The sequence below is a fragment of the Lemur catta genome, chromosome 3 (genome assembly GCF_020740605.2).
Source record: "Lemur catta isolate mLemCat1 chromosome 3, mLemCat1.pri, whole genome shotgun sequence".
In the NCBI taxonomy this organism is placed as follows: Eukaryota; Metazoa; Chordata; class Mammalia; order Primates; family Lemuridae; genus Lemur; species Lemur catta.
Window position 1 is genome coordinate 34762433 of NC_059130.1, and position 23984 is coordinate 34786416.

Consider the following 23984-nt stretch of genomic DNA (forward strand, 5'->3'; position numbering starts at 1 on the left):
GTGGGGAGGAGGAGACAGGTGGAGTGACTGTACACTTCTTAAGAAAGTGTGGGGACAAGGTCACACTCATCAGCTTTGTATTTACAGCAGTGCCTGACACCAGGCCACGTGAAGCAGGACTGAGGAATGAGGAGGTTCTCACATGTTGAGTAAAATGACCAGAAAAATAACAGAACAAAGCAAGGAAGCTGGTGTGACAGAGAGATGGAGGGACCAATGCCACAAAATTAAAGAAAGCACAGAGGTCAGCTCATTCCAACTCCCCTGAGAGGCAGCCCTACCAGGAGCGGGCAGGGTGGCGTGGGGCCGGGGAGCAAGAGAACATTCCCAAGGAACACTAGACCTCGGCTTCTTCCGGCAGAGGGTTCGAGACCTGGCCAGACACATCAGTGCTAAACAAAAATGCACTGGGGGCTGATTTTAAATTTATTCTTTATTAAAAAAAGAGAAAGCATTTTTCTGTTTTTTTTTTAAACTTCTCCAATACATAAAACTTTTTTTCCCGCCACTTAGCACTTCCTTCTTGCCTCCTTCACTCCTGCTCCTGGTGTTGTCTGCCTGCAGGACGCAGATGAAGAAACCTTGTCAACAGTGGAGATCTGGGAGCTGGAGGGGCTGGAGGCTTGAAGGAAGGTGGTCACTGGTCAAAAGGAGAAGTTCATTTGCACAAAAATATAAACCAGGGAGGATGAGACCAGCACATACATGTACGGATTGATCTACAATCCACATAAAAAAAATAGACCCAAATTGTCATTTTACATTTGTAATATTATACAAAATAATATATATTTTCAAACAGCACATACCCATCTACACACACATGCACACGTGCACACACACACACACCCCCAAGGTGCTAGTGGCCCCTCTGTGCTTCTGCTTGCAGGGACAAGGGTGTCAGTAGGCAAAGATGACATGGTAGGTGACCTGGTGGCCGTTGTCCCAGGCATAGAGCAGGCGGTCCTTGGGGTTGTAGTCTATCTGGGTTGTGTAGGAGTACTCATTCTCGAACAGCAGCCTGGGGACGATCTGCGTGTTGGTGTGCGTGTCGAAGGCGTAGGAGATGTTGGCATTGCGCTGGTTGTAGCTGTCCACAGCATACAGCACCCCGCAGATGACAAAGCAGTTGCCGTAGAAGTTGCGCCGCAGCCCCGTGCGCCACGTGGTCTCCTTCTGTGTGCTCAGGTCGGCGGCGTTGAGCTTGCTCAGGACGATCACCTCCTGGCTGAAGCCCTCGTCATCCAGGGCCGGGTAGATGAGCCACAGGCCATTCTCATCCACAGCAAAGTCCACGTCCGAGTGGCCCTGCCACCGCCAGGGGGTGGCCTCCTCGTAGGCCACGTCATGGAGCATGGCCCAGGCAGCCACGTAGCGCTGCTTCAGGTCATACTTGATGATGTTGCGGGTGAAGGCCCGGTTGTAGTAGAAGGCGCCGTTGTACACCACGTGGCCCGTGCCGATCCAGCTGTACGGGAGCTTGTAGGAATTGCTCCAGCGACCTGCAGGGGGCGAGAAGGCAGGAAGGAGGCTTCAGAGCAGTGTTGCAGAGGGGCCTACGTGATGGGCGGTGCTGTCAACCAGGGCTGCACTCCTGGGTTGCAGTCTGGGCTCTGCCGCTGTCTAGTGCCTTACAGCAGGTAGCTTAACCTCTCTGCGCCTTGGCACCCCTGTCTCCAATGTGGAAGTGACAGTCCCCACTTGCCTCCCTGAGCTGTCTCAAGGAGCGTGGTCCGTAAACTGCTAAGGGCTATGGGAAAGGGAAGATGCTTTGCCACTGACTTCTGGACTGGGCTTGAGGTTGTCCCCTGTCCCGGAAGCTGGAAAGGAGGGGCAGAGCCAAGAGGCAGAGAATGTGAGGGAACGCGGAAGGGAGACCGCCCTCCCAGGAAGGGTCCTTTCATGATCAGAGGAAAGTGTCACCCTTCTTGTCTACCGTCACCACCCTAAGAGGCCTGGCCATGATTAAAACAGAGGACAGTGGGGAAAGGAAGAAGCCATCTGAGTTGGACCCATAACATGTACCTTGTTTGAAGTTCTCTAAGTTCCGGAACTCTACCAAAGTGTTGCCGTAGTAATAGTTGGTTACATAAATCCGTTCATCCTTGGCCAGGGGGTCCTTCATCCAGGCCCCTTCATTCCGTCCATATGTGTTCTGAGTTGTTGGCCCCGTGATTGTGGAGAGGGTGTCCTTGCACCTTCCTGGTGGAGAAGAGGTGGGTGGAGGATTTGGGATGATCTAGTGATGACCTGAAACCTTTGCCCGCTCCTCCTCCTAGAGTCTGAACTCCTTGGCAGGCAGCCTGTATAACCTGACCCCAGACATTTTTCCAGCATCATCTCCTGCTACTCTTACCCACCCTACACTTGACTCCTATAAAGCCACCCACTGTCCCCATCCTGGGCTACTTTCATGCCACCATGCTTTGCTCCTGTTCTCTGACTTCTCAATCCTATCCCTCAAGGACCTAAGATGCAAAGTCCTTTTATGCCACCACACCCTCCTCTGGAGAACACTCTATCCTTCTGCTCCATTCTGCTCTCACAGGACCATGAATGCACCTCTCTTACAGGACATGGCATCTTGCACCTCCATGATGCTTGTGCTTCTCTCTCCTGCACACCCACACCCAACCAGAGTGTAAGTGCCAAGGACAGAGGGGCTGTGGCTTTTCTTTGGTTGTATTCTTGGTATTCAGAACACAGTGTCTGCCATGCTGCAGGCACTCAGCAGATGGTCTGATACTTGGGTGACTGCACAAGCAGTGTCACCAGAGGAGAGGACTCTGCAGGGTGCAGTCAGGAACACTGAGCTCCACCAGCTGCTGAGCTTCCCGGGCTGTTTGGAGCCGGGTGACCAGGGGGACCAGCCCTGACTAAGCAGTGGATATTCATGCCCCTCAGGCTCACTTGCTGTCCTGGAGAGCTGTCCTCAAGCCCACGCCCCGTCACTACGGGGAGCAGGATGGCAGGGCCCCCTGCTGGGGAACTGGAGGGGCAGGATGCCAAGTTCCCAAGTAAGGTGCTTACTCTGGTTGTAGGAGCCTCCTTCAAAGATCAAGTCGGGCTTAACGGGACAGGAATTCAGCAATATCCTTCTGAGTGGCTTCTGGAGTGACCCAGTACCTAGGAGAGGCCCTAAGAGCCACTAAAACCACATTGGGTCCTATACCAAATTGAAAGCCTGCAGTATATGCAGTATTATTATTAAACATGGCCTTGAATGATACTGAAGTCCCACATGACTACTGAGGGTACGTGTTCCATCTGTCCCCACACTAGGGGGTGACGGAGGTGGGAAAAGGGCAGCGGAGGGGCAGTGAGACAGCCAGGTGGATCCTGCCCTCACAGCTTCCTCCATCCCTGGGGGCAGCTGGGACCAGCCGAGCGCCCGCCCTACCTGCCCTCAACACTGACAGCACAGACGGGCAACTCGATGAGAATAATTAGTACTTGATACTCTCCTGGGACAAAAGTAATAAAGGTCTACAGTTCAGATTTGGGGGTTCTCTAAATTCTAGGCCACCTCCATTTCAAAACTGTTGCAGTTGTTTCAACTCTCCTGCTCCCCCAGAAGGGGTCTGAGGAAGAAACCCAAGCCCCGCGGCTGGCGGCACAGGCACAGGCAGCTGTGCCCTTGGCCCCGCGTCTGGGCAGCTGGGGGTGGAAGTGGGATGAACATTGTTTTCCAGGCAGGCGTCACAGTTGGGTGCAGTTGGCAGGGTTTAGGCAGCTCAGTGTGGGGTTTATTAGGTCCTGATCTGACAGAGTGGGGAAGATTCAGTCTCCATAAGACAAACAAGAGAACCTACACCCCAATGTCTCATTCTCCCATAACAGAGCTCATCTGTTCAAGGCAATAAAATAGAAGTCTCCGGCTGAGCCCTGGCAGTGGAGATCCAATGGAAAATAACTCATTTCTGGTGCTAAGCGGGGCCCTGACTGCCAGCAGAGAAGCCACACTCCCTCTGTACTGGGGTGAACCCCAGCATGCCCTCCCTGGGCAATCCCCAGCCCCCAGCAAAGCCCAGCAAGGACACCAGTTCCTTGTCCAGAGATACCCCCAGACAATACCCCTAAACCCCACAAATGGCCATGAGGCAAGGTGTTTGCTGTCAGGGGTTGCCACGGCCATGCCACCTCTCTGACAAAACATGCACATTACAGGTAGACTCCTGAAAGCTAGGACTCAGCTGTCCCAGGCAGTTCCAGAAATCCCTGCAGGGTCCTGACTCAGCACAGAGGCTCTGCAATGACAGGGCCCTAATGTGGGGCTATATACGTGCCCCAGGCTGGCTTTGGTCTTGGCCCTGTCACTGACTCCAAAGTCTGTGTTGCCTCTATAATGTCACAAAGCTTTAATTTCTTTAGCAGTAAAACAAGTATAATACATGCCCTGCCTACTTCACAAGAGAGCTTGGAGGATCCACTCTGACAACGGTGTGGTTGGCTGAGTACTGGCCCCTAAAGATATCCAGGTCCTAATTCCTGGAAGCTATGAGTGTGACAAAGGGAAACAAAAGGGACTTTGCAGATGTGATTAAATCAAGAATCTTGAAATTAGGAGATTATCCTGGACTATCTGGGTGGGTCCTAAATGCAGTCACAAGGATCCTATTTACAGTGAGGCAAAGGGAGATCTGACCATAGAAGAAGAGGAAGCAATGTGGTGACAGAAGTGAAGATTGGAGCGATGTGGCCACAAGCCAAGGAATGCTGGCAGCCACCAGAAGCTGGAAAAGACAAGGAATGGATTTTCCCCTCAAGCCTCTGGAAAGAACCAGCCCTTCTGACAACTTGATTTTAGCCCTGTAAGATTCATTTTGGATTTCTGGCCTCCAGAACTGTTAGAGAGTAAATTTCTGTTGTTTTTAGCCACTCAGCTTGTGGCAATTTAGAGGCATAGGAAACTAACACAGATAGAGTCAGCTTTTCGGGTTAGGGCGGGCATCTTTATTTCTGTAGGAAGAAGGGAATCGCAGCTTGCAGCCCCATAGTCCTAATACCCAGGACCTCTGGACATATTTCCACACGCCCTCAGACAGAGCAAACACTGGCCAGCACGCAGGGTGCACGAGCCCAGGCAGACACGGCAGCATGGACCAAGTGGTTTTGGAGCATTCGAAGACAGGATCAAGGGAAGGAGTTGGTAAGCCATGAGGCCCAGACACATCACCACGCTCTGAGAATCTGGGGCGGTGCGGATGCTCCCACCCTTGGCAGCAAACTGTCAGCCTTGGAGAGAAGACACTGCATGTTGACTCCTCTTCAAGGGTAATGACAGAAAGACGGGCGACAGTTCAAAGGAAGTACAGAGAAGAAAGTGCAATCTGCAACTCATCTTAGGTTTCCCCAGAGCAGGGCTGCCAATGACGCCGGTGACGGCTAACGTTCACTAAGAGCTTTCTAAGTGTTCACCCACTTAATCGTTGATGGTGCTGGGAGGCAGCTGGCCCTGTTTCAAAGATTACCATAAGAAGGGGCCCTTCCCCTCAGCATATAAACTTGCTCGAATGTCAGCATCCTAAAAAATAAATCTGCAATCAAGAGGCTCCTCTGCCCTCCCAGCCCTCAGTTCTGGTGCTTACTCCACGAGCCTCCTGCAGGGCCCCCGGGAGCATCTGCTCCCCTCGGCACATCATCTTGCAGACTCCTCAGCCCCTCGACCTGATCACTGCCTCACATGCTCGTGCGCTGCCCATCAGGGCGCTCCCCAGTCCTCTTATTCTGGGCAAGCCTCTCTTTTGGTCAGAACCCACGGGCCAGCCCCAGTGCCTGCCCCCAGTCGCAGGAGGCGTCTCCGCTCACTCAGCGTCCACACGCTGCTCTCTCCTGGTCCCCGCATGCCTCCTCGGTCGTGCCTTCTCCAGCTCTTTGGCTGGTGTCTCCTACTCAGTCCACTTTCAAATGTCATCCTTTAGGGCTCCACTTCTAGCCTCCTCCCTTCTCATCATCCTGTGTTCACTGGGCAGACTGGGCTCTTACTGACAGCCCCTGCCCCGGTCTCGTTTCTGAGCATCACACATCCAGCTGCCTACTAGATGCTTTTCTCCTGGTGTCCTCCTTCTGCCTCCAGCTTAATGGACTAAAAATGGAATTCCTATACTTCAGTTCACAGCCTGCTCCTCCTGCATTTCCCGTCCTAGAGAAAGCCACAGCACACCACCCATTCACCAAGCCAGGAACCTAGCTCATCCCTCACGTCCCCTCCCCCACCCACTCTCCAGCCAGGCACTGAGTTGCATCCATTCTGCCTCTATTTCTGCGGGTTAGTTCAGTCCTCACTGCCTCTTGCCTGGATTGCTCCAATTGTACCAGTTGGTCTCTCTGGTTCATCTCTGCCCACTTGTAACCTATTCCAGTTATTCCTGTTCTGCTTTTCTGAGAAGCACATCTGCTTAAACCCTTGATAACCCACCATATCCAGCTTCACGCGCAGCCCGGAGTCCCCATCCTAGCACATCAGCCCTCCTGCAACACCTCTCTTGTTTCTTGCTGGCTGCTTTCATTCAGAGGTCTCAATCTCAAATCCAGCAGGGGCCAGACAGGAACTGAAATGAGTGCATCAGGCTGAGTGTGAGACAATAGGCAGCAGCAGAGATTGTTGTGAACTGGAAGAGCAGCACTCAAATTCAAGAATGCATTCAAATTCAAGAGTGTCATGGCACATTTTGGGATGAATTTGGCCCTCAGGTTGCCAGCTTGAGATGTCTTGTCTATACGTAGCTGCTTACATTGCCCACGCATGCCCAGCCAGGGCTGGCTTTATGGGCGTATGACCTGTGCAATCACACAAGGTCCTTGCTCAGAAGGGCCCACCCTTGGTTTGATGCTCTGCTGTCACCATCTTGAACTTCTTTATAATTTTACACTTGAACTTGTGTTTTATAAGTGAAGTCTAAAAGGCCAATGGAGCATGTGTGTGAGCAGAGAAGAATGTGTGATATGCGTGGTCGTCTTCCTTGTTCCTCACTTGTATGTAGCGTTTGCTATGTCCAGTAAACACAGGATTCCAGGTGGATTCATTGGTGTATAAGATTTCAGCAAGACTCAAAGAGAGTACAAGTTAAGCCTATTGTTCTAGAGGCGACATTTTCCATGTGACATAGAACATGCTTTGAAAGCAGAAAGAGGCACTGGTGTTCGAAGAAACATGAATGGCCAAGAAGCCCTCTTCTTTCTTACTTGTGTTACTTCTCTGTATTAGAAAACAGCTTATGTTAGAAACGATAGGGAAGACAAGGGAAAGACAGGGCAACTCACAGTCCCTTTCCTTTTTAGTGCTTCCTTGCCCCAGAAGCTGCAGGTAGAGAGTGTTGGTAAAATGTTTGTGTATCAAGTGAAACAAAAACAGATGAGTTAGTTCTGTGCAGTTTCCACTATTCTGGTTAGGACAAAATACGTATGTATGCAGGAGCTACTAAATGCAAATTGTGTCATTTTGGTGGAGTCTGCACATGAGTTGAAAGATCTCATATCGGCACTGACATTGTACAATTTCAAGATAATGGTATAATTCATGCTAGCAATTGAAAATTTTAATACAGACATACCTCAGATATATTATGTGTTTGGCTCCAGACCACTGCAATAAAGTGAATATAGTAATAAAGCGAGTCACGCAGATTTTTTGTTTTCCCTTGCATATAAGTTATGTTTACACTATACTGCAGTCTATTAAATGTGCAATGGGATTGTGTCTAAAAAAGCAATGTACATACCTTAATTCAAAAATTATTGTTCAAAAATGCTAACAATCATCTGAGCCTTCAGTAAGTCATAGTTGCTGGTGGAAGGTCTGTCTTGCCTCAATGTTGATGGCTGCTGACTGACCAGGATGGTGGTTGCTGAAGGTTGGGGTGGCTGTGGCTTTATCAACTAAGTTTATGTGATATTATAAATTTTTTGTTGTCATTTCAACAATGTTCAGAGCATCTTCACCAGAAGGAGATTCCATATCAAAAAACTACTTTCTTGCAACTTTGTATAAGAAGTAACAACTCCTCATTTGTTGAAGTTTGATCATGAGATTGCAGCAATATGAGTGACATCTTCAGGCTCCACTTCTAATTCTAGTTCCCTTGCTATTTCTACCACATCTGCAAGTTACTTCCTCCTCTGAAGTCTTGAACCCCTCAAAGTCATCCAGGAGAGCTAGAATCAGATTCTTCCAAACTCCTGCTAATGCTGAAATTTTGGTCTCCTCCCACAGAGGCCATCTAGAATGGCATCTAGAATGGTGAATCCTTTCCAGAAGGTTTTCAGTTTACTTTGCCCAGATCCATCAGAAGAATCACTATCTATGGCAGCTATAGCCTTATAAAATATATTTCTTAAATAATAAGGCTTGAAAGTTGAAATCACTCCTTAATTCATGGGCTGCAGAATAAATGTTGTGTTAGTAGGCATGAAAACAACATTAATCTCCTCGGATATCTCCATCAGAGCTCTTGGCTAACCAAGTGCATTGTTAGTGATCAGTAACAGTTCAAAAGAAATCTTTTTTTCTGAGCTGTAGGTCTCAACAGAGGACTTAAAATATTCAGTAAACCATGCTATAAAGAGATGTGCTGTCATCCATTTATAGAGGACAGGCAGAGTAGATTTAGCATAATTCTTTTTTTTTTTTTTTTTGAGACAGAGTCTCACTTTGTTGCCCAGGCTAGAGTGAGTGCCGTGGCATCAGCCTAGCTCACAGCAACCTCAAACTCCTGGGCTCAAGCGATCCTCCTGCTTCAGCCTCCCGAGTAGCTGGGACTACAGGCATGCGCCACCATGCCCGGCTAATTTTTTCTATATATATTTTTAGTTGTCCAGATAATTTTTATTTATATTTTTAGTAGAGACGGGGTCTCGCTCAGACTGGTCTCGAAATCCTGACCTTGAGCGATCCACCCGCCTCGGCCTCCCAGAGGGCTAGGATTACAGGCGTGAGCCACCGCGCCAGCCGATTTAGCATAATTCTTAAGGGCCCTAGGACTTTTGGAATGGTAAATGAGCAGTGGCTTCAACTTAAAGTCACTGGCTGCGTTAGTCCTTAACAAGAGAGTCCGCCCATCCGTTGAAGCCAGACATTGACTTCTCTCTACCTATGAAAGTCCTAAATGGCATCTTTTTCTAATAGAAGGCTGTTTTGTCTACATTGAAAATCTGTTGTTTAGTGTAGCCACCTTCATCAATGATCTTAGCTAGATCTTCTGCATAACTTGCTGCTTCACCTTGCACTTTTATGTTATGAAGATGGCTTCTTTCCTTAAACCTCATGAACCAACCTCTGCTAGCTTCCAACTTTTCTTCTGCATCTTCCTCACCTCTCTCAGCCTTCATAGAATTTAAGAGAGTTAGGGCCTTGCTCTGGATTAGGTTTTGGCTTAAGGGAATGTTGTGGCTGGTTTGATCTTCTATCCAGACCACTAAAACTGTCTCTATATCAGCCATAACGCTGTTTCACTTTCTTGTTGCTCGTATGCACTGGAATAGCACTTCTAATTTCATTCAAGAACTTTTCCTTTGCATTCACAACTTGGCTAACTGCTTGGTACAAGAGGCCTAGCTTTCAGCCCATCTTGGCTTTAGACATGCCTTCCTTATTAAGCCTAATCATTTCTAGCTTTTGATTTAAAGGGAGAGACATATGACCCTTCCTTTCACTTATAGGTCACCGTGGGGTTATTAACTGGCCTAATTTCAATGTTGTTGAGTCTCAGGGAATGGGGAAGCCCGAGGAGGGGGAGAGACAGGGGAACAGACAAGAAATGGAGCAGTCAGAACACACACAGCATTTATTAAGTTTGCTGTCTTATATGGGCACGGTTCATGGCTTCCCAAAACAATTATAATAGCAACATCAAAGATCACTGATCAGAGATCACCATAACAGATAAAATAAAAATGAAAAAATTTGAAATATTATGAGAATTACCAAAATGTGACACATTAACATGAAGTGAACACACATTGTTGGAAAAATGGCACCAACAGACTTGTTTGACACAGGCTTGTCACAAACCTTCAGTTTGTAAAAGAATACAGTATCTGTGAAGTGCAATACAGCAAACCCCAATAAAATGGGTGTGCCTGAAAGAGCAAACACAGAACACCATAAAAAGAGAGAGACACACACGATGGAGGAGAGCAGAGAAGCTTTCTATTTACCACTTTCAGTGGTACTTTGGCCCTGCTTTCTGAACACAGGGCCCCACATTTTCAGTTTGCACTCGGCCCTGACTGTGCTGTTTTACTTCTGTCTTGTTGGCGCTGGTCCTTCTCACTGTGATGCCACCTTCCTTCTTTGCCTGGCTAATTTTCCCTCATCCTTGGAGACAGCCAGGTCAGCATCTCTTTCCAGAAGAGGGTCCCGGCTGCCACAAGCTTCCTCTGTGACCCACTGCACCCAGTGCATCCCCATGCCCAATACCACCCTGGGTTGTGGGCATGTTTCTGCGTGAGTCTCACATATGAGCTGTGTGCGACTCCAGGGCAGGGCCCCTGCCGTGTCTGTCTTTGCATCCCTGAACCCATGGCACTCCCCTGTCATCAGTGCTCAGTACCGTAATTGACTAACTCTGGATATTGTTTCCATGCTCAAACCCTCTCTATCACTTTTAGAATCAAGTCCCCTCACCATTGTCCCCTTGGGTCCCCACCTGGAATTCCTTCACTCTCCCTTGGATATCCCCGCGTGTGCCAGTGCATGTGGGTTGCCTTCCATCCCCTGCCCACCCTGGCTCATGCCCTGGGCTCTGCCTGGAGGTTTCCTCTCCACCCTTTGGGCCTGGTGAGCTCGTGACCTCCTTTGGAGATGGAGCCCCATGGCAGAACAGACATCGCACCACTGGACCATGTGTGCCCATTGCTGGCCACGCTTCTCACGTGCTCAGCCACCTCAGTCACCTGTTGCCTCCCCACAGTTAGCCCTTTTGTGGAAGTGACCACAACTCCTTCACTTTGGAGCTTCACAGCCTGGCACAGCGTGGTGCCAAGTGAATTATGAGTGGACTCTTTATCCTTGTTGAGAGGCTGAGACTGCCATCCTTCATCCATTTACAAGCATATATTTTATCCACTTCATATTCTTATTTCTAGGACCAGAGGCCCCTGTGTTGCACAATGACTAGAGTTCCCCATGGTTTGGGGGGCTGGGCTAGGTGCATCAGCAGACACTGAGACCGGAGCGTGCCTGTGGAGTTGGGGGCAGGGGAGCTGCCTGTCTAGTGATGGGGCAGCTGCCAGGGAAGATTCTTGGTGCAGAGTCTGGGTGCTGTGGAGGCTCTGGAAGCATCGCCCCAGTCCATGTCAGCGTCACCTTCCCTGGGCTGCCACAGACCAGCCTCCCTGACATGAGGCCGGCAGGGCTGGCCTTCTTACCACGGCCAGCATGGCCAGCCAAGCCTCGGGGGTGGTTACAGCCGTATGCTTTGTGGGGGAGACATTCTTCATAGTTCATGATATTTCCTAGACTCAGATGTGAGCCATCCTCTCTCTCTGGTATTGTCATAAGCTGACTGTCCTCTTTGTCTGCTCCTCCCCACCCCCACCCCCAGTCAGCCCCTTCTAAAAGACACATCAGAACCGCAGTCATTAAAGTCTGGGAATCTGCAGAGCCTTGGCCACGCGGCACATTGTTTTATTTCTCTGCTGCAGCCCGAGCTACTCCCCAAGCCCCGGCTGCCTGAAGCAGAAGCGCGTCTCGCATCCGATCGCCCCTTCCCCAAGCCCAGCTCTGGTCACTGACAGCATCTTCCCTCTCGCTGTCCCAGAGCTGCAGTCTGGCCAGATGCTCATTGCACAACCCAAAACAAATTCTAATTTACTTGTTTTTGGAGGTTTTTTTTTTTTTCTGAAAATTTTATAACTCCCCTGAGGATAATGGTAGACATCACAAAATCAGGTTTGGAAACCCTGGGAAAAGATGTTCCTTTTAAAAGCAGCCCCTTTTACAACCACATCTTAAATAGCTCAAAAATCAACATCGCCAGACTCATCAAATAACAAACAACCTTTCCCAGGCGGCCCATGAATGTCTGTTTCAGCCATGCGATTTTTATTTAACTGATGACCGGGCAATGTTGGGGCATCGTGGTCTTCCTCAGTCTGGCACGGGCAAGTCAGAGTCTGCGGAGAAGGTGATGGTACGAAAATCCCACCCACACCAACCACAGCCAGAGGAGGCACTTGACAGCCACAAATGATTAGAAATGGTTCCCAAACACAACTGTGTCAGAATTCCACGTTGCCTGAACAGCCAGGCCTTTCTGTGCCTCACCCTCTTCCCTCCCCTTGTTTGAAGAACACGCTACATCTGCGTCCATGACAAGAGGCAAGAACCCCAGCTCTTCCAAAAAACATCCTCGGTAGGACAATGTCACTCCAGTTGAACAGAATATTGAGCAATGAGAGAAAATGTTCCCCCTCCCCTATCTCGCACTACCAGGTAAATGGCTGCCGGGACACAGGGTTTCTTTGGGCATCGGCATCTCAGTAGGCCCTCAGTGGAGGAGGGAAGGCACCTATGGGAGTTACACCAGGACACCCTGCTGGTGGCCAAACCCAGGGGAGGCAGACTGGGAGAAGCTGGGTGCTGGGACCCAGTCTGGGGAGGAGTGTGGAGACAGCAGAAAACTCATTCCTGGCCAGCTGAGTCACCTGAGGGAAGAGGCTCCCAGGCTCAAATGCCATCACCTGAGGACATGCAAGGTGCGTGGGTCCTGCCTGCAGTCTATCTTCACTGTAAGTGTTCTAGCTACCTGAGGAGGAGTGGCACAGGGCAGATTACTAAATATCGGAAGGAAATTCCCTTCCACCCCATAGAGACAGTAAGCTGAAGGGTGGAGGCACGGGGGCCGGGGAGCTCACCCATGGCAGAGGGGGAGGTGGAGCGCTGGCTCAGGGGCTGTGCTCCCAAGACCATGAAGTCCAGGCTGCTCAGGGCTGGCATGCAAGGGATAGCCTCTGCCCAGACCACTGGGCATTCTGCAGAAATTCAGCAGGACCCTCTGCTTCAGAAACCTGCTTATTCATGCAATGAGGAACTACTGGCCTTCTACTCCATGGCTAGTTTTCTCCCATCATGGAAGGAAAAAACAAGGAAAAGAAAAACAGCCCTGCTCACACCCCAACCTCTGAGGCCCAAGAACTGCCTTCTTGCTTAGCTTCCTCCAGGCAAGAGCTTTTGCTCGGGGGTCTATTTTTACTGGGCTGTATTTCCCTGCTCCCATTCTGCTCTTATCTGGAATTTTCACTCAATAGGAATTTCTTGCTAAGTTATGGCCTGGTAAACTTCCTGCAGAAAACCATAGACTATAATGGAGCAAATGGTCCTTAGCAAATTTCTAATTTCAAATGAGCCCCAGAGAAGGGCAGGGGTTTGGCCAAAGTCGCACAGCTACCCAGCTGTTAATGCACACACCAGGGCGTTGGGCTCCCAGCAGGTGCTCCTTCCACCACCTTGTCTCTGGCAGTAGCTGGCACCTTATTCTGAGGAGGGACTGGGGACGAGGCTGCCAAGGGAGTGGGAGATGGGGAGAAGGGAAAGAGATATATAAGGCAAACCATATCCTCTGTCAAATTAAGTGTATGTTTCAACAAGCATTTTGATGAAATCATTATTCAATAGTTTTTATTTTTCAGTCACTATCAGTGGTGACTTAATGAACGTTTGGTTCAGTTCTTTTTGGAAGAGATATTTGTAACCAGCTTCTGTTTTCCTTTTGTCTTTCCCTGCACTCTCCTATTTCACTACGCCATGTCATCTTGTGGCCATGGAGCTCCCAGGCACAGAATAGAACTACATTTTCCATGTTTCTGGAACATATCTTGCTTTTTCAGACCTATCTAGAAAACTCATATTCATCCTTCAAAACTGAGCACAAAGGATACCTCCTTAGAAAAGCTTCCCAAGCCTTCCTGGCAGCCAGGTTAAGCTAGTGCACCTTCTTTCTTTTTCTGTTTCTCATTCCTCTGTTATAGCATTTGTCACATGACACCATGATGTTTCCATGCTCTCCAGGGGCTGGGGCTCTGAGGGTTTGCACTGGGGCCCACTGCACTGGTTATTTCCTGCTCCCACTCTGCTATGACTCTGGGACTTTTCCCCCAGTAAGAACCCTTTGTCATTTTACAGCCTGGAAAACTTACTGGAGAAAACTGAACTTAGTCATTGCCAGATACCCTAGTCATCACCAGTTACCTCAGTTCCCATCACAAAGCCTAGTATGCAGAAAGCACTCAACAAATGTTTACAAAACTGACTAATAAAGGTTAGAGCTTGGCTCTATTAATTTATATATATTTTAAAAGAAGAATCCCAAACTTAGTTACTGGCACATTTGAATACATAAACCCTAGATGCCAACACTAATCATTAGTCAAAGACGTAACTCCACTTGCCTTTCTTTATGAAGAACTTGACCATCTGGTCCCGCCCTCTCCTTGAACCTATTTCCAGGCTTTTTGCCTGAGCTGACCAGGAGGCCAAGGCCAGATAGAATGAACTCACCTATGACATTCCGGATGTCATCTTCTTCTTCGGGGCTCAGGGTGGGGCTGGCAGGGGTTGTCCCCTGCCCAGCAGTAGCATCTTTCCCCAGCAAGCTGGTCCCGACTGTGGTGGGAAGCACTGGGGCCGTGTGTGCATCCCCAGGCGCCGTTGCTGGAGAAGCTGGGGCCAGAGGTGGCTGGGTGGCTGTGTGGGCCACGGTGGTAGCTGGGACCTGAGGAGAAGGTTGAAAGACTGCCTCCCCTGTGGGATCCGGAAACGCTGACGTGGTCGGGAGTGTTGCTGAGTGTGGTCTAACTGAGGCAGAGAGAGCAGGGTCGGCGACGCTGGGAGCTGGGGTCGAGGCCTGTGGCAGTGCTGAGGACAGGGGTGCAGTCTGAGTGCTCAGGTCACTTGCCACAACAGTGCCGTGTCTGGGAAGGGTGGCTGCTGGCCTTCGGGTGGCTCTGGTCGGCAGGTCGTTGTGTCTCAGGAGCTGATCTTCAATCAGCAAATCCACTCCATTGTCACCACTGAAAAACTCATCTTCTGTGAAACAAATACAAGGTTCGCGTGTGGGACGGGAGGGGAACAACGTGCAGATGGCCAAAAGCACATGGCAGTCAGCAGGTTAATGGCCTTTCCTCCACATGACAGCCTGCTTTAGGGATGGGGCCCGCTGGGTAGAAAGGAGCACAGCTAGAAGCGTGTTGTATTTCCCGGAGGCTTCCTCTGAGTGGACTGTAGCTGTCCTCCACCCAGGACGTGGGGCACTGGGGGGCTGCACAGTCACAGGCTGTGAGCCCTGGTGGCTGGGAGGAAGTTGGTCATCCAAGCCACCCTTTGAACAAGTGTCTATGGAGCACCGACAACAACAGTGAGCAGAACAAAGATCCTTGACCTTATAGAGCTTCTGCTAAGTGGTGGAGACACTACGTAATAGGGAGAGAGACTGTACGTTTGAACGTGCAATGGGGAAAAAGGTAGAGTAGGATAAGGAGGGTCACGAAAGCTGGGAGGGAAGGGAAACTTGCAGTCATGGATACGGTGGTCGGGAAGGGACTCACTGAGATGGAGAGGCGAGCAGAGGCCTGGACGAGGTGAAGGAGTTAGCCAAGCAGCTGTCAGGGAAAAGGATTCGGGGGGGGGGGGGGAATTCAGCAGTGCAAAGGCCCCGAGGTGGACACATGCACATTGTGGCTGCAGAGCAGCGAGGTGGCCAGTGTGGATGAAGCAGGGGGTGTGAGGGGAGAGTAGCAGGAGGCGAGGTCAGAGAGAGAACAGGAGCTGCCAGGTGTGGCTTGGAGACTGTGCAGGGACTTTGGTTTTTATTCTGCATAAAACAGGTGAAGCTGCGGATGTTAAGCAGAGATGGAATGTGGGGAGGCAAAGATTTTGTAGAGAGGACACAGAGCTCTAACCACAAAAGAAATGATTAGTAAAGCGAACTTCATGTGTTCATGGAAAGCACCATTAAGGGACTGAAGATGCCAGCCACGAGCACGGAGAAACTGTGTCATGCATCTGATCACAAAGGACTTGTATCCAGAATATTTTTAAAAACTCCCACAAAACAATAACAACAACAACAAAAAGACCAAAAACACAGTTAAAAATGGGCAAAATGATGATTCTAGCTAGTGGGTTGAGGATACACTAGATGGAGGCGAAGGCAGAAGCAGAGAGAACTTCAGGAGGCTGCTGGTCGCACCTGATGGGGAAGCCACTAGCTCAGGCACAGTGGGAGAGGGAGGAACGGTTTTGGGCAAGGAAAAGAAAGCAGACAAGGGGAGGAGGCGGGCCACAAGGAGGAAGGCCGGAAGAGGAAGTATTAAGGAAACCAGATATGATGATGGGGAACGGGATAATCTATCTTCTGTGAAGAGTAAGGAGGATGGAGTGAGTGAAAAGGAGGAGACTCAGGCAGGAAGCTTAGGGCCGCCGGAGGGAGGAACAGGTGGGAGAAGCCCAGAGTGTGGCCCTGAGCAAGTCATTCCCTCTAAGCCTCAGTTTCCTCATCTGCAAATGGGGAGGATTGGACTAGAGGGCCCTGAGGTCCCTTCCAGCTGAGCCATGCTCTGCCATGTGGTCATCTGGGGGCCCAGAGAAGTTAAGTGACTTGCCCAAGGCCACTCAGCAAGTTGTGAAGAAATGCAGCGAGAACTCTGGATAACGGTAGCTCTGCAGGGCGGGGCACAGCAGTAATCAGACAGAAGAAGGGATGAATGGTTCCCAACAAGTCCATCTCCCCAAAGCCCAAATGGATACCCCCTCCCTCCCCTGCCTCTGGGGTAGCTGGGCTGACCCCAACTCACGCTGCTCTTCGATGTCATTCTCTTCTTCAGGGACCTTGGCTTTATAGTAGGTGATGCCCCGGATGACAGTGGGCTGGGAGGCCGGCCGGCCCCTCAGGTGCACCTGCCTCTGCAGGGACCGCCGTGGCTTCACCACCTCGGGTGGATCCAGGGGTCGCGTCTGCAGGAGCTTGATAGAGTTGATCTGCTGGGACACGGTTTCTTCCTGCAGAAACTGCTCTTCATACTGCTCCTCAGAGGGGAGAGAAGGGAAGGTCAGGTCACTGGCCAGAGGCAGTGGGCAGCTAGGGGCAGTGCTGGATACTAACAACAGCTATGCGAACAACAGCAGCCCTTCCGAAGAGCCAGGCGCTGTTCTGAGTGCTTTACATATGTCTACATATGTTGACTAACCTTTCCATCAGTCCTATGGGGTAGGACCTATTTTTATCATGCTCATTTACGGACTAAGAAACTGAGGTTCAGAGAGGTTATATCAATTGCCCAAGGTCCCACTACAGGTAAGTGGGAAGGGACAATTTGAACCCTGGCAGTCTGGCTAACCTTGATGCTATACCGGCCAGAGAATGCAGTTCTTCTGTCAGCTCTGGCCTGGGTGGGGGGGAGAGGGACTTAGATCGGGTATAAGTTGTGTCCAGCAAGATCCATGTGAGGGGAAGAGTGTCTGGGCTGGGACGTGAAGTCTGAGGACCCAGAAGCACATCCCCTCAGGACAAAGACTAACTGTTTACGGCTATCAGAATGGGCTTCCTGAAACACACATCACTCCCAGAACCAAGCTCGGCATTCTCCTCTTGTTCCACATCCCCCCAACCACAAACACCCTAAGTATTCCTGTCACTGGGCCAACTGCTGAACCTCCTGGCTCCCCTGAGCCACTGGGTCTGTGTTCAGACTCTCTTTCCCCCACATAGCTACTTATTGAAATCTGCCCATTTCTCAAGGCCCAGCCAAAATCTCAGGTCCCCAAGGAAATACTCCCAGACCTTGGCATTCAGAATTCATCCTTCCTCCCCAATCCTCACTTTGCGCTTTGTGACAGAGACTTCTAACTGACTACCCAAATCCCCTGCCCCCTTGCTCCCTACTAATGGAGACGTGGATTTGTGGGAGTGGCTGTGGGAATGAATTCTGGCCAGTGGGGTATAGGTAGAACTTGGTGGGAGAAACATTTGGAAAAGTTCCTTAAAAGGGGGGCTGACTCAGCTGGGAAGTATCTTTTGCTCTCTTCCTTATTTCTCTGTCCTGACATGTGGACAGGATGGCTGGAGCTAAGCCACCATCTTGTGACCATGAGGAGATTTTGAGGATGAAAGTCACTAATTACATCTTGGAGCTAATCATATTAGCCTTGGACCACCTGCCTCCAGTGCTGTTCCATGTGAAAGGACAATAAACCTTCCTATGGTCCATGACACTGTATTCAAGTCTCTTACTCAAAGGTGAACTCAACTCCTAATGGAAACAAGTTATGCTTCTATTATAGCACTTCTCCTTGCCCACCTTCCACAGGCATTATTTAAGGATGTTGTTAACTCTGTAGACTGTGTGAATCTGAAAGAGTAGAAACCACCTCTTATCCACCTTTGATTCCCCTGGATGGATGCTCCTTAATATTTGTTAAACTGAATTTCTGAATCATAATGCATCCCAAGGAACTGTCTATATTTGTGACTGGCATTTGATTTTGTCAAATCAAATGAGGCTTTAAAGTGGGCAGCACAGAATCTGGTGTCTGGGCCTCTTGGTGGCACTGTGGGAATGCTGCTGGGACAGTTCCAGTCAGGGAGGACTACCCTGTCCTCCACAGAGCTCCTGCCTAGGGACTGGCCTCTTATGTCCACAGCATGGCAGGGTCTCTGGGTCCTGTGTGGGCCTGGCCAGTCATACTCCCTGCCCAGGATTAAAATCACCCACCTTTGAAAGCAAAAGACCTTGGGTACAGGGCCTGTGAGCTGGCTGTGCTCAAAGTCAGGGCTACCCCACAGGTTGGTCCAGCTCCTGAGGGACAGTGGCTCTGTCAGAGAAGTATGGGCACCTGAGAGGAGTGTGGCCCAGCCCTGCTCTCACAGGGACTTCAACAACAGAATAATGAAGAGGTGGCTGCAGGAAGCCATGAGCTGCCCCTCCTCTACCAGGAGGCAGTGGGCGTGGCCCCTTAAGCCCTGTAATTCTAGGCCTTGGTGAACTCCATCTAGAAAGCAGAGCCTGTGCTCTGTCCTCAGATGCCCAGTGCCCTGAAGCCGAGCAGGGCCTTCAGCCACTCCATGTCGGCTGCAGGGACCCAGTCACCACGGCCATCGTCCTCACTTTGCACAGGACATGCACACCAGGCTCTTGTTTTGGTCCTTTACAATTTGGCCTGGAGAAAACCTGGAGTCCTCATTCCCAACCACACCCCCAAGTGAGCTTGTTTTCCCATAACAAGAGTCATCCAGATGGCACCACTGATAAGGGCAGTTCCTAAATATGCATCTCTCCCCAGCACACAGTGGTGACTGGAAGGCAGGGGATACCTTTCTGCCAACCTCCCCCAGCGGGGGCCAGAGAGCTCCCCAGAAGAAACAGGCCAATATGCCCCATTGTGCCCGGGCAGCCCCACTCCCTCCATTCCCTGTTCTTGCTGGTGAGGCCAACTCAGCTCGGGGTGTAGGGGACTCCTGGTGGTGGGGATGATGTTTTAGTGAAAACCTATTATGGCCATGTCCCTTTATATTATTTTTAACCCTGACAACAAAGGGCCAAGGTAGATATTGTTACCCACATTTTACAGATGAGGAAACAGAGTCTTGGGGTCACTGTGCAATTTGGTTGAAAATCAATCAAGCAGCTAAGAAGGGCACTTATTAAGTAGGCCCCGGGCTGCCCACCTTCAGAGCCCGGCTCTTCCTTACGTTAAGCCACACTGCCCACAGCTGCGACCACAGGACTAACTCGTCTATCATCCAAAAGCTCGCCTATATCCCGAAGTCCTCAGGGCTGTGGTCTGGCTACTGCCCAGAAGACTTGGGAGATCCCTCATTTCTCACTGGAAAGGGGTGCTGGGAGGCTGTCAAGCAGGCCCTGGCCGCAGCCCTTGACTCAGACGCTGAGGGGCGTCTAATTGCCGGACCCCGGTTTCCCTCCGCATTGCAAAAGCAGGTTGTCATTTCTTCGTGGCAAGCCCCAGGAGCTGTCTTTAATTCCAGGCTCTCAGGGAAGGGTGGGAACTGCAGTTTTTTCTTCTAGCCAAGGAGATGGAGCAAGACCATGGGCAGCCCTTGCCAGAGAACATATAATTTCCTTGGATTCACTGGCGACAGGCTGCACTGGGCGGCAGCAGTCCCCACCAAGCTTTGATTTCCTCTCCCTGTTAATCCAAGAGTCTGTTGTATGACTTCAACTCCTGGCATCAAATGTTCCCACTCCCAGCCCAGCCCCCAGACCCCCCTGCCAACCCCCCAGACAAGGACCATCTTGGAGAGAGGCCTCCGGCAAATTACCACTCACCATTCCAAGAAACCCCTGGCATCATCTACCAGAACCTGCAAATAAACAACCAAACCCAATGCTCCACTCACCCCCTTTTCCATACAGGGTTCACTAAAGAGAGGGACGAAGAGGGAGAGAAGATGCTACGTTTGGATCTCCTTCCCCATGCCCCCTCTCTGCCCCGCCACCCTGGTTTGGGTGGATTGTGCTAACTTCAGCAGTGTGATGAATGGGGATTGGGGTGGGGGAGGGACTCTGATGAGCAAGGAGAAAAAGAGTTTGGTGTGTTTGATTTGGTTTGCTGTTTGCCCTCAGGAAATCTGAGCTGGGTTCCTGAACACACCACATAATGTGTCATCAAGACAACAGATGGGCCGGGCGCGGTGGCTCACGCCTGTAATCCTAGCACTCTGGGAGGCCGAGGCGGGTGGATTGCTCGAGGTCAGGAGTTTGAGACCAGCCTCAGCAAGAGCGAGACCCCGTCTCTACTAAAAAATAGAAAGAAATTATCTGGCCAACTAAAATATATATACAGCCGGGCATGGTGGCACATGCCTGTAGTCCCAGCTACTCAGGAGGCTGAGGCAGTAGGATCGCTTAAGCCCAGGAGTTTGAGGTTGCTGTGAGCTAGGCTGACGCCACGGCACTCACTCTAGCCCGGGCAACACAGCAAGACTCTGTCTCAAAAAAAAAAAAAAAAAAGACAACAGATGCATTCTTCAGCTCAGTGGACTGGGAAACTGGAAGCCAGGGAGGACAAAGAATACCTGGCTCCACTGGGCAGCCAGGCCAGCTGAGGGTGCCAGATGGGATGAGATGAGAGACCCTGGGCCCCAGGTATGACAAGCGGGTGGCTGCAAGTTCCCTTCCTCTGGCTGTTTGGTTTATGTCCTCTGGTTCTTTGGTTTATGAGCTCAGACTCAGGGATGGCCCACCATGCCTGCTAAACACACGCTCAGTAGCCAGCATGTCAGGGACACCCAAAAATGAGAATAAAAATAATTTTTGAAGGAATATGATACTTCAAAAAAAGCGTCAAAGTAGTCATCATGGGCAAAGCCAGAAAATTATTGGCCTTCCTTATAACTCATTTTATGGTTTAGAATTGTTTTTATTTTGAGTTTCACATTGGGGAGGGTGCAGGCACCATACTCTTTTCAGGGCTTGTTGTTGCTTCAAAAGCCCTAACCTGCCTGCTTCCCAGTCTTTGGGACACATGTGTCCAAGTCTCCCAGACCCACAGGTGCTGCTGCCTGGCACCACGCTGATGAACTTCCCTCCTCGAGTTCCAAGCCCACATGCTCAGCCTTCTTTCCTCTCTGACCCCAGTTCTTACTGACCCAGGCAACTGAGTCCTGCCTGGCAATGCTTCCCAACTTTTTTCACATCACAGCACACAGAGAAACCAGCTCAGAGGCTCTGGCTATCCCAGGCCCTGCTCAATCCACACCCAGAACTCCCTGAGGCTAAGGCATCCCTCAATGGCCCACCTGGAACTCACTCCCCGGACACCAGCGTGCCACAGCTCTGCCGTCCACCGCCAAACTTGGTAACCCGTAAATGTAAGCAAGGCCTCTCCTGAATGCTGGCTGCCCAGGGACCCCTTTTAGAATACTTTGTCTGGACCTGACTTGCTAGGAGGACTGTCCAAGTCCTGCCACCAAAATTTACCTGTTTCCTCTTCCACTTGTTTGGGTTATCTCCCAAATTCATGACTGTTTCTTGGACATCAATTCAGTAAATAATCCAATACATTAAATGGTAACATGTTCGACCATTACCACATAAACACAACTTAGTAGTAACTGGAGCCAAAAGAAACAGGCACCAAAAGGGGAGGCATTTTTAAGCAAGTAGGTCTTTTGGCATCACTCAACTCACATTAAACAGCATCCTATTTCATGCACGGGTAACTTCGTGCTAGGGACACAAGTAGGTGGGAAGAGACAGGGGTTTAAGACCCTCTGCCACCACGCTGACTGAACCAGGGAGACCATGCACATTACTGGATCTGTTTCCTCATCTGTAAAAGGATATTGATCTCTGCCCTGCCTGCTTTCCAGAGCTCTAGTGAAAACCACACGATATAGTGATAAAAGCATGTAGTAAATTACAAATTCTTTTATAAATGGGGGGGGGGTATGTAATTTGTCGCTTCCAAACTGGGACATTAATCATCATGGCAGGATAGCAAGAGTGAAACACCACGGTCCCAGATAAGCCAGGACCACAACAGGATGTGTGTCCTCCTCACCTATAAATGCAGGGGATGTTCACAAAGGTGGGATGGGATAGCATGGAGAGAATGGGGATTGGGACTCAGGGGGACCCAGGTTGGAGTCCTGGCTTCAATGATAAGTAAAATGGGGCCAGCCCCTGCCTATCAAACCTACAGAACGAGTGTATGGATGAAATGAGATCACGACTGTGAAAGCACTGGATCCTGACAAGTTCTGTGCAAATGAGAGATGCTGGTACCCAATTCTCAGGCTGTGTTCAGAGGCCCCTGGGGCTGGAGCTGGGGCTGTACCTCTGGGTGAGCGTAGGCTGCTGCGGCGTCCCTCTGCAGGGCCGAGCGGATGTCTGGCATGCTGTCTAGGATGTTATCGGAGCAGTTTTCTTTGCCTCGTTTGTTCATCTCAGTTCGAATTTCTTCCATGTCTTCTTTGATTTGCTCATTTTCCTCGGTGAGGTTTTTAGAAACTTTCTGAGAAGAGAAAACATTTAAAAAGAGGATCCATTAAGGTTTTTTGAAGACAAGCAGGAGGTAGCTAGCAGCCGCTTTCTGCTCAGAGCATGGAGACACAACAAGCTAAGAAATGGTCCAGCAAGTGACAGGGGCTCGAGAGCACGCCCAGCCCATGCGGAGGACCCGTGCCAGAGCCCCAGGCAGCACTTCCAAGCCAGCCCAGCTCCAGTGCGTCCAACTGCTGGACATCCTGCCCAAACTACCATAGCTTTTCTAATAACACTGCATGTCCCTGGGCCACCAGGACACCTGGCTCTTTTTCTGTCATGGGTGTACAGTCCACCCTTACCCAGTGATGAAGAATATTACAAAAAACTTTATTCACTTGCACCCCATACATGTGAACTGGCCACTCAGTTAACAAAAGAAGGGTTTTCTAAGCAATTTTAGAAGTGGAGGCCAAAAATCTAATCAGTCTGCTTTTCTAATGGGCACAAATTATTCCAGAGAATTTTAAAAGCATCATTTACATAGAAAATCGATAGGCCAGCTTCAAACTTTCCTATTTACCCCTAAAAACAGTAACCCTAAATGCCCCCCACTTGGCAAATTACCCATGTTCCAGACCTGGCTCATACCAGAAAGGATCAAGGTTACCTACACCGCTAAGTACCTCCTGGGTGTCTAAGTGCAGCGTGGCAGAAAGAAAGGCTCCAAATACCCTTGGAGTCTTGTCTTGGGTGGGGAGAGGGGAGGGGGAAATGGCAACCGCAAGTGCAGAGAGTCCAACCACGCCTGGTTCTCTAAGTGCCAAACGTGAAGTTCTGTGGGTTCAGAGCAGGAGAGTGGCAGAGGCAGCTTCCTGGAAAAGATGAACACGGAGTGGGATCTGCATCACGGGAAAGCTGTTAAGCCGTAGAGATGCCCTTTCTCCTCTAGTTATTTTTAGAGGGGTTTGACTACACTGAGATCCAACTTTGGCCCTCATACTGCAGTTTCCATAAGCATTTAAATTTTTCAATGTGATGTTCTC

The 23984-nt window shown here is 50.1% G+C and overlaps 1 protein-coding gene across 1 annotated transcript in view; it reads right to left on the reverse strand.

The window, feature by feature from the left end:
• Positions 1 to 415: 415 nt before the first annotated feature.
• The window catches only part of OLFML2B (olfactomedin like 2B), a 39142-nt gene continuing 15573 nt past the window's right edge, over positions 416 to 23984 (reverse strand). Inside the window, exons 4-8 of the mRNA XM_045547210.1 lie at positions 22793 to 22969; positions 16792 to 17017; positions 14498 to 15025; positions 2026 to 2202; positions 416 to 1502 (exon numbers count right to left, since the gene is read on the reverse strand). Of these exons, the coding sequence (XP_045403166.1) occupies positions 901 to 1502; positions 2026 to 2202; positions 14498 to 15025; positions 16792 to 17017; positions 22793 to 22969 (1710 nt within the window). The 3' untranslated portion in view covers positions 416 to 900. The remainder of the gene's footprint in view (positions 1503 to 2025; positions 2203 to 14497; positions 15026 to 16791; positions 17018 to 22792; positions 22970 to 23984) is intronic.